The 14,295-nt window shown below is 43.2% G+C and overlaps 2 protein-coding genes across 4 annotated transcripts; one reads left to right on the top strand and one right to left on the bottom strand.

The window, feature by feature from the left end:
- On the bottom strand, positions 1–1,664 carry LOC121396587. Its single transcript, XM_041571680.1, has 2 exons — positions 1,504–1,664; positions 1–1,438 (listed from the first exon to the last, which is right to left on the bottom strand). Exons 1-2 carry the CDS (start codon positions 1,662–1,664, stop codon positions 127–129), a joined length of 1,473 nt encoding a protein of 490 aa, XP_041427614.1. The 3' UTR covers positions 1–126.
- A 206-nt stretch (positions 1,665–1,870) lies between these two features.
- btg5.2.S (B-cell translocation gene 5, gene 2 S homeolog) lies at positions 1,871–13,852 on the top strand. Of its 3 annotated transcripts, XM_041570555.1 has the most exons (6): positions 1,871–1,953; positions 6,218–6,277; positions 7,310–7,511; positions 8,974–9,108; positions 10,502–10,766; positions 13,244–13,799. In XM_041570555.1, the coding sequence occupies exons 1-6, from the start codon at positions 1,926–1,928 to the stop codon at positions 13,349–13,351; spliced, it is 798 nt and encodes a 265-aa protein (XP_041426489.1). In that variant the 5' UTR covers positions 1,871–1,925; the 3' UTR covers positions 13,352–13,799.
- Positions 13,853–14,295: the final 443 nt, after the last annotated feature.

Below are 14,295 nucleotides of genomic sequence, written 5' to 3'. Positions count from 1 at the left end.
GAAAACTCCAAGTGGTAACCTAAGGATACCACTTCCCGGACCCAACTGTCCATCGTAGTTTTCCCCCAGACTGCCTGGAATTGAAGTAGTCTTCCCCCTACTGGCGGCAGCTGGGCCTGAACACCGTCAGAACGATTTAGGCTTTCCCTGCTTGAACTCTTTTTTGAGCTGATTTTGCCCGCGATTTCTCCAAAAGGGCTGCCTATCAAATTGCTTTCCAGGCCTATAGGTCTTGGCATCCTTAAACGGCATTCTGTCCGCCCAGCCTGCACGGACTGGCTGACGTCTCACACGCCTTTCTTGCGGCAAAAAGGAGCTCTTGCCCGCCGAAGCCTTAGAAATAATACTGTCAAGTTTTGGCCCAAACAGCAACTCCCCCTCGAAAGGGAGCGCACACAGATTGAACTTGGAAGGGGTATCTGCTTGCCAATGTTTTAGCCACAGCATCCTCCTAGCTGCTACTGCATACCCCATATTTCTGGCTGCCAATTTCAGCACCTCCAATGATGCGTCCGTGATGAAATCAATAGCCACCTTTATATCACCCACTAGGTGACCCATCTTGTCTTTGTCTCCAGCAAGCTGCAGCTCAGTTTCTATCTCTTGCAGCCAGATTTTGGATGCCTTTGCCACACACGTGACTGCTACCGCTGGCTTGCAGAGTAGCCCCGAAACTGAATAGGCCTTCCTCAGCACTGTATCCTGTCTCCTTTCTACAGGATCCTTCAAGGAAACCCCCTCATCCACTGGCAATGTGGTCTTACGAGCCACCCTTGTGATGGCAGCATCCACTTTGGGGGGGTTGGTCCACCGACTCACATCCCCCTCCGCATACGGGTACATCTTCTTCATGTGTCTAGGTTCTGAGTACTTTTTATCTGGTACTGCCCACTCTTCCTTAATAATATCTTTCAGTACATCGTGGACTGGAAATACCAGATCTTTCTTTCCTGATGATTTAAACATTCTGTCCTGCTTTTTCTCTTGTTCAGTGTCCTCTAGTTCCAATACTTTCCGGACAGCTTTTACTAGAGGTTCTATTAGATCCAAATCAAACGAGGAATCTTCATCCAATACAATTAGCTCCTCTTCCTCCTCTGAAGTAGCCGAAAGGCTACACCTTGCTGCCCCCTGCTGACGTGCTTCACACTCCGCAGGCACCTTAGGATCACGGCTCTCTTTCCCCATTACTGGGGCACTGGGACCCACTTTCTGTATCACATTAGCTGTCACAGTTCCTACTAGGTCCTCCAGTGATTTAGACATAGACTCCTTAAACCAGTCTCTCATAGCACTCCATTGATCATCTGCTCTTTTGCCAGACATAGATTCCCAGCACATTAGGCATACTTTTTTGTTATGCATCGCTGGATTATCACATATTGAACACTCTTTTTCCACCGCCTTCCTTGAATGATGACTCCTCCTTCTAGGTGACCTACAAAGAAACGAGTTTGTTACCAATCACATAGGAGTCACCACACATCTCTCTGATACACTTACCCCCTAGAGGATGACCGGGATCTCCGGCTCCTAGAACTCATGCTCTGAAAAAAGAGGAGTAAATATAAGTAGCTGTACAGTTCACCTAGGTCCCCAACCGGTAGGCCTGCAACACTGCTTACATTCAGGCTCTCCCAACCAGCAAACGGCTCCTGCTGCATGTACTGCAAACAAAACCTGCTCCTGCTGTACAACAGGTAATGGGCGCTTTAAGAGCCAAGGGCGCCTAGAGATGACATCATCAAGAGTCTACACAGTGTCTTACCGCGGGATCCGACTTACTGCACTCAGAACGCCTTACTGCACACCCCGCGTCTTACCGCGTTCTAAAAGCCCAGCTACCAGGCTCCACCGGCTATATGTGAACCGGTCGCTTCGGTGAGGCAGAGAGGAACCACACCGGCACAGGGGAATCCTTCCTGATGCGAGGACAGGAAAAAAAGAGATGGGGTAAGGGGGTTGGGAATTAGGTTTATTGGTTCCTGTACTTCCGCTGTGCGAGGGAGTTAACCCATTAGTGCCTACTGCCATGCGGAAGGACAGGAAATATATATAAGCCCAAGTTTGAAAGCACTCACAGCAGATTTCATCAGTGTATAAAAGGTTTATTCACCGCTCACATGATGTGAGCGGTGAATAAACCTTTTATACACTGATGAAATCTGCTGTGAGTGCTTTCAAACTTGGGCTTATGTGAATTACGGTTAGCACCCAGCCGTGATACTTTATATGGTGAGTGCCGTTATATGTGGAATTATATATATATATATATATATATATTCAATGATTATATGGAGATTTGCTTAAAGTATTTCACGTCCCCTGGGGGGGGGGGTTGTGAGTAAATGTATTTATTTAAAACACACTCCTTTCACTTCCTGGTATGGGATCTGTTATCTGACACAGAATTATGAAGCGGTCGCCTCCAGTAGACCTAATTTTATCCAAATAATTCCAAAAACAGAATTTCCTTTTCTTCTGTAATAATAAAAAACAGTACAGGTATAGGACCTGTTATCCAGAATGCTCAGGACCTGGGGTTTTCTGGATAACGGATCTTTCCGTAATTTAGATCTCCATATCTTAAGTCTACTAGAAAATCATATAAACATTAAATAAACCCAATAGGCTGGATTTGCTTCCAATAAGGATTAATTATATCTTAGTTGGGATCAAGTACAAGCGACTGTTTTATTATTACAGAGAAAAGGGAAATCACTTTTTAAAATGTAGATTATTTGGATAAAATGGAGTCTATGGGAGACAGCCTTTTCCGTAATTCGGAGTATTTTGGTTTCTGGATAACGGATCCTATACCTGTACCTTGTACTTGATCCCAACTAAGCAAAACCAGTCTATTGGGTTTATTTAATGTTTACATGATTTTCTAGTAGACTTAAGGTATGAAGATCCAAATTAAGGAAAGATCCGTTATCCGGAAAACCCAGGTCCTGAGTATTCTGGATAACAGGTCCAATACCTTTAGCAGTGGGAAAAAACGCTGCATTGTGGGAAAAAAGAAAGGCAACTTTGCATGTCACACTCGTAAATGGAGCTGATATTTGCACAGTGCCAGGGTGTAACTGCAGAGAAAACATTGTAATTGTGGGGCCCCAACAGGTATAGGGGGTCCCAGGCTGTTTCATGTGTTTATTAAAAAAAAGTATTTTCCCCCATATGTAATAATAGCCAGTAAGTTTGCCCAGCAGCAGTAACCCAGAAACCAATAAGATGTTTGCTTTTAAACAGGTGACCAGTAAATTCTACCTGCTGATTGGTTGCTTAGGGTTACTGCTCCTGGGTAAATTTAGTGTAATTTATTACATAACCCACTATATTTCCAAAGTATTGGGGGGCTAAAATGATTTTTCTGTGGGGCCCAGTAACTTCTAGTTATTATCACCCTGCAGCCGCACCCTAACCCCCACCCAAACAGTTGTTGGCAGAAAGGAAACCTCTTTATTGATGTTGATTAACGGATGTGTTGGTGAAACTTTCCCTTTCAGGAGACTGAGGTCTCTATACAAGATCCATTGATTGGCGTTCTGCACCCAGTGGCACCTTATTTGTGTCTGTCTCCGCAGGGGCCCACGTGTCAATTGATGGGACCAGGTCTATTCCAGACACTATTGTTCCGCTGCTTATTTCTTCCTAAACTGCCATTCACTGTCTCGCTGGGGCTTATTATTATTATTTAGCATAAAGGGGTTGTTTACCTTTGAAGGAGAACTAAACCCTAAAAATTAATGTGGCTAAAAATGCCATATTGAACTTATTGCACGAGGCTAAAGTTTGAGCTTGTCAATAGCAGCAATGATCCAGGACTTCAAACTTGTCACAGGGGGTCACCATCTTGGAAAGTGTCTGTGACACTCACATGCTCAGTGGGCTCTGATTGGCTGTTGAGAAGCTAAGCTTAGGGCTCGTCACTAATTATCCAGCAGAAAATGAGCTTCCCTGGCTGTAATATAAGCTGATGCTACAGGTTTGCTGATTATTCAATTCTGATGCTAATTGCACTGGTTTCTGTGCTGCCATGTAGTAATTATCTGTATTAATTACTAAGCAGCCTTATATTGTGACATTTCTATTCTATGTGTACTGTATATTGTGAGTGGGTCCCTAAGCTCAGTAAGTGACAGCAGCACAGAGCATGTGCAGTGAATCAGCAGAAAAGAAGATGGGGAGCTACTGGGGCATCTTTGGAGACACACATCTTTACTGCTAAAGGGCTGTGGTTGCCTTGGGCTGGTACAGAAGCAAAAAACATCATGTACAACATTTCTACCTACTTCTTTAGTTAGGCTTTACTTCTCCTTTAAATTAACTGTTAGTATGATGTAGAGAGGGATATTCTGAGACAATTTGCAATTGGTTTTCATTTTTTATTATTTTTGGCTTTTGAAATATTTAGTTTTTTATTCGGCAGCTCTCCAGTTGGCCCCCCAACCTCATGCCTTTATATGGTAATGGAACTCCTCTGTGACTTATATACAATGTCCTTATATTTTCAAGTAGGGGGTTAGTTTCAATATATAACCAGTTCTTATAAAAAAAATAATGTCACCCTTGTAAAATTTGCGCATACAAGTGATACCTCAGCCTGCAGCCTTGTGCTTTTATATGGTCACAGAACCCCTCAGTGACTTCTAATATCCTTATCATTTACAGTAGGGGGTACATTATCCCTTATAATACATGAGTGATACTCAGAGTTCCCTGTATAACTCAGCCTGCCGCCTTGTGCCTTTATATGGTCACAGAACAACCCCTCAGTGACTTCTAATATCCTTATCATTTACAGTAGGGGGTACATTATCCCTTATAATACATGAGTGATACTCAGAGTTCCCTGTATAACTCAGCCTGCAGCCTTGTGTCTTTATATGGTCACAGAACAACCCCTCAGTGACTTCTAATATCCTTATCATTTACAGTAGGGGGTACATTATCCCTTATAATACATGAGTGATACTCAGAGTTCCCTGTATAACCTGTAGCCTTGTGCATTCAGGGGGGTTTATTATTCCCTATATATTTATATATATATATATAATATATATATATATATATATATATATATATATATATATATATATATATATATATCTCATTCAAATACTCATGTAAAGGTTGGCATTGTTTTTAAAATGAAATGTTTATCTTAATGTGGGTAAATCAGTGCCCACCTGTATTATACAAATTCAGACACCTGCTCCAAAAATGTGTATTGCAAAAAAAAAAAAAACCTCCAACCTGTTCCAACAGATTGAGTTTTCCTTTTGTTCAAATAATCCTTTCACATTTATTGCATGGGGGTATAAAAAGCCTATGACAGGGGGTGGGGGTGCTAGGCTAAATGTATTCCTACCAATCAGGCAATTCTTATACAGCAAAAATTCCTATACAGCCCAAATTCCTATACTGTGATAATTCCTATACAGCAATAATTATTATACAACAATAATTCCTATACTGATCTGGTATGAGATGATGATGATGATGATAGGCTGATGGGTTGAGTCACACTGGGTGGTTTCCACTCAAATTCCAATCTAAGGTGGGTCTGATCCATTTACAGTTATGTCCCTCTCCCATTTTTGGGAAAATTCCCTCTAGACTGGAGACTTCCATCTCTTGGCTGCAGCAGGTGTTGGACTACAACTCCCAGAGGAGGAGGAGGGAACAGCAAGGAGGATGCTGGGAGATGTAGGCCAGTGGCTGCTTAGGGTAGAGGCAACAAATCACTGTTCTAGACTTTGGCCATACCCGGATATCAAGTGCAGATGTGAGTTTAGGTCTATATGTGGCTGTGCATGCTGGGAAGTGTAGTTCAGACAATAGGCTGGAGTAAGAGGGAGCCAGTCAGTACTTCTGAGTATAACGCGGTACAGTTACTGGAGATCACAGTGGGCAGTTTCACCCCATATAAGAACTATAGGGATACTTTAACTGCCAGTCTGGGCGCTGAATTAGAGTAAATAAATAAACAGTTTGGGCCCCGCGGGGTGCGCGCCACTTCCCACTCACTGCGCGGGGCTCCAGACAATGCAGCGCTGGGCACTTAATTAACACTGCAAAGGAATTAGGTGTGAATAGACAGCGCCAGCGGCCAATCAGATCACACGGAGACCCCCTTCTCCGGCCGCTCTTGGTTTCTCTCCGCCCATATAAATCTGCGACACGTTCTCAAACTCACGTACTCTCTCTCCAGCCGGCCCTGGGCTCGGAATTACCGCTCACTCACCGGGATTGGAACAGTTGCTTCGGTCTGGTAAGTCTCAACATTTCTTCTGTATCTCAGGCAGTTTTATTGCTGTGTGACTCTCATCAGGGGGGTGGCCAGTATTATATTATACCGACCTGGCAAGATGATGCTCGGTGCTAATATTATTTATAGGGAAAAATAATAAAAATATAGTATTTTTTCCAGGAGAGGTGACAACCATTGAGGGGCTACAGAATGGCCAGTCACACACTGGATACTATTTATTTAGCATCTGTGGGAGCTGCTGATACTACGGGTCTGCTGAGCTTTCTGCCATGCTATGGGCACGATAATACTTATTGGCTAAAGAACTCACACACTCAGTCTTTCTCTTGCACACTCACACTCATATACTCAGTCATACACACTGTCTCTTACACACATTTACACCTATACACACACCCTCTCGCAATATTTCTCTTAGGGCTAGTCCACACGAGGAGATTCGGAGATATTTTGTCGCCTGGCGACTAATCGCCCCGTCTTTTGATCGACTATCTCCCCAAACTGCTTCAGCATTTTTCCCCATAGGCTACAATGAAAAGTCGCCTGCGCTAATGCACACGCAGCGATGCGTTTTCAATAGTTGCCCAAAGTTGCCTCAGTGAGGCAATTTCAGGCGACTATAGAAAACGCATCGCCGTGTGTGCATTAGCGCAGGCGACTTTTAATTGTAGCCTATGGGGAAAAACGCTGAGGCAGTTCAGGGAGATAGTCGCTCAAAAGACGAGGCGATTAGTCGCCAGGCGACAAAATCTCTCCGAATCTCCTCGTGTGGCCTTACCCTTACTCACATACACACACTCTCACAATCTTTTTCTTACACACACACACACTCTCTCTCTAACACGCTCACACTCTCTCTCTAACACACTCACACTCTCTCTCTCTAACACACTCACAGCCTCCTCTGATCACACACACTTTCTTACACTCACATACACTGTCTGTAGGGAAGGAAAGGTAGGAATAACACTGCACATATGTTGGACTGAGTCAACTATTTATTCTGTGTTTTTTTTGTTTTTGTTACTTCAGTTAAAATGAGCATCTTTGTCCCAGCGGAGATGAGGGAAGAGATAGTGGCCGGGGTGAACTATCTGAAGGCTCTGACTAATGGGAGCTACCGGCTGGATCCCGTGTTGGTGGAGGTATTTGGGGAGAGACTGATGGAGATTCTGTGCAGGAGATACACCGGCCACTGGTACCCAGAGAAACCTATGAAAGGACAGGCATACAGGTAATCCACTAATACTTATTATTGTCCTGGTTAAAGGGGTTGTTCAACCATGCACTGAAGTAGCAATAACTGTACATTATTGGTTTTTCTTTTTTTGCTGGGGTCAGTGACCCCATTTGAAAGATGGAAAGAGTCAGAAGAAGATGGCCATAGTCCACCCCCACAGTTAACACATTAACACATCACTATTATGTTTCTGCTTTGGGGCACCTTTTAGCCCACTGGATCTGGTGCCATTGATATTCAATAGAGTATGCAAATCTTCCTGATTATCTTAATCACTTTAAAGGCTGTGCCTTTATTTCCCGTGTGATAATTATTGTACATATTAATGGTAACGAGCTCATTGGACTGATTAGCATCTCTGCTCTTTTTCTTCTCACCCGAGGGCGCAAAGGGAGTGTTTATCCCTATCTCTGCTGTTCTTACAGTATCACCTGGGGACTGAATAAGCAAATAGTGGCCTTACCACTGCTGAAATGGCGCCCCCAGCTGGCAGGACATATTTATATTCTAACTGCGCATTGGTCAGTACTTCTGCCAGGTCCACTCTACTCCTGGGTCACTCTGGTTCTGCTTTGTCAATTGTTGCGGCCCCAAGTGTGCATAATGCTCTAGAGATGTATTGAATCCAGGATTTGGTCGGGATTTGGGCAGGATTCTGCCCTTTTCAGCAGGATTCAGATTTGGCCGAAGTCTTGTGCCTGGCCGAATCCGAATTAAGGTGGCCATACACTATAAGATCTGCTCGTTTGGCGATATCGCCAAACGAGCGGATCTTTTCTCCGATATGTCGCTAACGGCAGGGCTGTATTGAGGATATGGCTGAACGATCGGATTATGACGAGCGCAATGGGCTCCGACGGGTTGGTCTGGAGAAAATCAAACCTTCCTGATCTATATAGTGTCCAGATATCGATCGGGGAGCCTCCATACACGTGCAGATAAATTGGTCTAAACGACCGATATGAGCAGCCTTATCTACTCGTGTATGGCCACCTTTAAAAAACAAAAAAATCCCTTAATTATAGGCTAGGATTTTGTTCCCAAAACGTGTAAGGCCATGTACATCTGCAGGATTCTGCAATAAACCTGCCTTTTTTGACCGGAGTGCCGTCCTTCTTTGGCTCTGAGATTACGTGTTGACAGTGGGGACGCTGGGGACAGAGCACCCGGAGTTTAACATGGGAGCAGCCACGGGGTTGTGAGTTTGGAGCCCCTTTTGTGTATTAGTGAAATATTTTTTCCCCATTTGTTCCTTACCTTCCCCTAATTTGCATACGCAAATAAGGATTCAGATCGGAATCTTTCATGAAGGATTCAGGGATTTGGCCAAATCTCAAATAGTGGATTTGGTGAATCCCTATAATATAATGCTCACCCTGCCGATGTCCCCCACAATCAGTACCAAAGCTCTGTATATATAAGGACAATTGGTAAACGATCTGATCTCTGTGTCTAGGTGTATCCGGATCAACCAGCATCAGAAGGATGAAAGTATATTGGAAGCGTGTGCCCTGTGTGGCATCACAGACACAGATTTGGCACTGCCGAGGGAGATAACTCTATGGATTGACCCCTATGAAGTGTCTTGCCAGTGAGTAACCCCCACTGAGAACTGTTAGGGAATTGGTGGCCCATAGAAGGAACTGGGTCAGGGAAAGGACCAATTAGATATTGTTCAAAATGTCCATTTATGAGCAGCTTAACTATAATGGAGGCATATGTTCATTCTTTCATATAACTTAATATCAGAATGCTCTTCTGAGCACTTTTGCAGTTTACATTTTTTTATCTTTAGATTTTATGCTGTGAACAATTTATACACTGGATGTGTAACTAGAGCTCCCTCTGCTGTTCTTTCTGGGCAGTGGCCATACACAGTAGCAGAAGCTTCATTTACTAGAACAGGAAGCATCTCCGGATGACTTCCGGCTCATTCCTATTGCTCTTTGTGCTTGGGGTGCTATAACTAAGACGAGAAGTGCCTGGACATAATAATACATGTTGGGTATAGCTCTCCTTTAAAGGGATACTCTCATGGGGAAACATGTTTTTTTTTCAAAACGCACCAGTTAATAGTGCTGCTCCAGCAGAATTCTGTAATGAAATCCATTTCTCAAAAGTGCTTTTACAATGATTAAATAAATTGGATTTTTAACAAAGACATCCGACATGAGAGATACATCCTATTTACTGATCCGGTGATCTTTAAGTTCTCTATTCTCTGCATTTCTTTACGGTTGCCCACGTGACCAGAGTGGAATTGATCTATTGGACAGTGGGTAATGGTTTATCTCCCCCTCCCACATCATGCGTTCCGATGGGCGTCTTTCTTCTTAGTCTCGAAAGAGCAAACAGATTTTGTTATATTTAATTTTTAAATCTGACATGGGGCTAGACATGTTGTCAGTTTCCCAGCTGCCCCAGTCATGTGACTTGTGCTCTGATAAACTCCAGTCACTCTTTACTGCTGTACTGCAAGTTTGAGTGATTATAACCCCCTTCCTTTCCCCCCAACAGCCTAACGAGAACAATGGGAAGGTAACCAGATAGCAGCTCCCTAACACAAGATAACAGCTGCCTGGTAGATCTAAGAACAGCACTCAATAGTAAAATCCAGGTCCCACTGTGACACATTCAGTTACATTGAGTAGGAGAAACAGCAGCCTGCCAGAAAGCAGTTCCATCCTAAAGTGCTGGCTCTTTCTTAAATGACATGACCAGGCAAAATGAGCTGAGATGCACCTACACACCAATATTACAACTAAATACACTTGTTGGTTCAGGAATGACATTTTATATTGTAGAGTGAATTATTTGCAGTGTAAACAGTGTCATTTAGAAATAAAAACGACACCATTAAAATTATGACAGAATCCCTTTAAGGGAAAATGATGTTTGTATGCGCCAGTGCAAGGGAAAGGAATGTGGTTTTGTTGTTGTGTATCCTCCAATCCAATCACTGATGCATCTCATTCCATTCTCAGACTGAGGGAATATAGTCATCCATACACTGTGGCGAGCTTTGATCCCATGGACAACCGCACTTTGCCATCAAGCTTGGAGAGCGACATCCCAACCACCTCATTGGACAGTGGTATAGGGAGCACCAGCCCCAGCTCATCATTTGCATCTTCCATAGGCGACATGGGAGAAGATATGGACAGTGGGGTCGACAGCAGTACCGAGGAACTGGCCCACATTTACTCAGAGCAGGCTACTTGGACCCCCGGTGGGGTTTGCCAAACTCCGGTAAGGAAGTGCACTGGGTAGATGGAGTGGAGTGAAGAGGAATAAAAAGAAAAAAGGTGGGGTGGATGAGAGACTAAAAAAGGATTGTGGGTGGAATGGATTTGCACAGGGGTTGTTCATGTTTGAGTTCACTTTTAGTATGATGTAGAGAGGGATGTTCTGAGACAATTTGCAATTGGTTTTAATTTTTTAGTATTTGTGGTTTTTGAGTTATTGAGCTTTTTTATTTGTGGTTTTTCAGTTATTTAGCTTTATTCAGCAGCTCTCCAGTTTTTAGTTTCAGCCATTTGGTTGCTAGGGTCCCAAATACCCTAGCAACCATGCATTCATTTGATTAAGAGACTGGAATATGAATAGGAGAGGCCCGAATAGAACATACCGTATATACTCGCGTATAAGCCGAGTTTTTCAGCACCCAAAATGTGCTGAAAAACTCAACCTCGGCTTATACACGGGTCATACCGTAGATATGCCCAGCAGTGCGACCCCCTGTGACCCGGCCCCAGCAGGACTGTCTGTGACGCCGCCCGGAGCAGGTCCAGGAGCTCCGGGCGGCGCGTTCCTTCCCTGCCGGCGTTCGCTCCCAAAATGGCGGCGCCCATGGCCGCCACGTGGGTAGCGGCGCCGGCAGGGAAGGACGCGCCGCCCGGAGCTCCTGGACCTGCTCCGGGCGGCGTCACAGACAGTCCTGCTGGGGCCGGGTCACAGGGGGTCGCACTGCTGGGCATATCTACGGTATCTACGCCGGCAGGGAAGGACGCGCCGCCCGGAGAGTGGACACAGTGAACCGTCCTGCAGCTCTTTCACAGGGCCCCTGGCGGCCATTGTTAAAAGGTCCTAAAGCTTGATTCCAAGTTTGCCAGCAGCAGAGTGCTATCTGTGGAGCTGTACATGTACATATAAATTGCCTTGTCACTCCCCTTTCATTCTGTCATCATTACGCCAGGTACATAGGGCGGAGAACAATGCTGCCTGGCAAGTTCTTGCTGTTGTCAGATAGAAACATGCCAAGCTTGTGACTTATGGTGGGAGTCACAGGGATCTCCAACATTCAAATGTACTGGGTGCCAGTATGTGAGGTTCAATGGCTATTTATAACCTGGCCCACACTGATCCTTCTCAGGGTAAGCATATTTTTGCAGTGTCATGTTCCTGCTGATGGAATTATGGGGAGGCTCTTTTAAATAGTTTTAGATAGATTTCTATGCCATAAAACATGATTACACATTTACACATTCACATTTTGAAATCTGACATGGGGCCCCTAGGCTTATACACGAGTCAATACATTTTTCCAGTTTTCTTAGGTAAATTAGGTACCTCGGCTTATACACGGGTCGGCTTATACACGAGTATATACGGTAGTAGCAATAACAATCTATCCGTAGCCTTACAGAGCATTTGTTTTTTAGATGGGGTTAGTGACCCCCATTTGAAAGCTGGCAAAGCTGGCAGATAATTCAAAAACAAAAGAAAAAATAAATAATGAAGACCGATTAAAAAGTTGCTTAGAATTGGCCATTTTTTTTATCATACTAAAAGTTAACTTAATTATAATTAAAACTTTAAAATAAGTGAATGTAGAATTAATGAGGGTGCTATTCTATGTACTTTTGTAGTCAAGGAAGTTGTCAGGAGAAAGAAAGAGGCTGCTCTGATGTTCTTCTGCTTAGGAAAGATGTGAAAAAGGTTTCTAGTTTGTTTCTTAAGCTAAAGAACATCAGAGCAGCCTCTTTCTTTCTCCTGACAACTTCCTTGACTACTTGGTGGTCAGACTGGTGGGAAACTGACCAGCAGGTGGTGCTGTTGAAGCAAAAGTCATTTGTATTAACAGTACACGTATCCTTTAATATCTTGAAATAAAAAGAAAATAAATATTAAATGTAAATTACAAAAGTACATAGAATAAAATATTTCCAAACCATAAGAGGCATGAATCTGTTGGGTTATAGGATTCCAGGTGCCATGCCACAGACCTTAAGCAAAGGGCAGGCACCACTCCAGAACACCAAAGGCAAAACATAGTAGAATCAAGGAGCCCAACATTTAAATAATACAAAAAAATCTTTATTTTTAAATACAAAAAAATCAAAATTTAAATAATACAAGAAATCTTTATTTTACATTATCTATAAAATTTAAAAAAAAAGTTAGTCTTTGATTGTGTCCTTGTGGGACATGTAAGGCTTTTAATTTTATACATAATGTAAACTAAAGATTTTTTGGAGTTCCGGAGTGGTACCTGTCTGCAATTGAATTTCTGTGAAGTACATAGAATAGCACCTCGTCAATTTTACATTCACTTATTTTAAAGGTTTATTTATCATTTAAAGGGGAACCACCCCTTTACAAAGGGACTTTTCAGGTTAATGAATTACTGGCATGGTAATAAAGCTAGAATACACAGAGCCAATAACTAATGCACAATTGCTGTTCTCTTGTATTTATATTTACACTGACTTTATTCCCTATTTCAGCCCTCGAGAGGCTTATACAGAACATCTTCCCCACTATGGATCCCCAGTTGGAGAGCAGCAGACTATATGTACTCCATGAAGAGCCCAGAGCAGAACTTCTGGATGTAGGTGTAGGTCATGGAGGTACGTCACCCGCAGGACACACTGGGTGGAAGACACTCAATGGAGGCGCATTGAAGCACACAGCAAGAAGATACGGGGTGTATATTAGAAAGAAGAGGGTATAAAGACTGACATCATTTGGAACAATTGATATATTGTATGAACAAACCTGTTCCTAGGGGCTGCTGTGGTTGCAGCTTACTGACATTGAGCTCTACTTATGTAGAAAGTGGCACCATCCTTGCCTTTTCATTCGGTCCCACAAACACTGACACTATAGAGATCGTTCTGACCCCCCCCCCAGTTAGATAAGAAAGTCTTTGCATCCACTTACAGTATATATTAAATGTATATACATTTGCCATGTATAGAATTGTGTGCAGACATGTACAGAGGAGTTCTTCTGCTGGACAGGAGCCGAAATGTATTTATTTCTTAATTTGATATATTTTTACAGAAAAAAAATTGGTATTTTAATATCAATAAATTTTATGATTTTTAAAAACATGTTTTCTTATTGTGTATGTTATCTGCCTGCCATAGAGCAACACGCTGTGTATTTCCAATGCAATTGTCCTTTAGTGAAACCACATTGCAAAGCACATCTCTGCCACTAGGGGGCGCATATATAATGCAATGAATAACCGAACACTTTATAATGTACATTATTTGCAATGCAAACTCGTTAATTTTGTTAGTGTTATATTAATCACTTATTAACCCAGCTTCAGTGTTTCCGGGGTTTGATGGCTACATGCAGTTGTTCTCTTAGGGTAAGGGCACACGGGGAGATTTAGTTGCCCGGCGATTAATTGTCTCTTTTTCCGGGCGACAATCTCCCTGATCTGCCTTCCCGCCGGCTATAATGAAAGATCGCCAGCGGTATGGCACTCGCAGTGCTTCATTTTCCGAAGTTGCCTGAAGCACTGCGAGTGCCATTCCCTAAGTCA

This window comes from Xenopus laevis, chromosome 7S (assembly GCF_017654675.1).
Source record: "Xenopus laevis strain J_2021 chromosome 7S, Xenopus_laevis_v10.1, whole genome shotgun sequence".
Lineage (NCBI taxonomy): Eukaryota > Metazoa > Chordata > Amphibia > Anura > Pipidae > Xenopus > Xenopus laevis.
The sequence above is the reverse complement of the archived record's forward strand: the minus strand, read 5'-3'. Positions and strand labels throughout refer to the sequence as shown.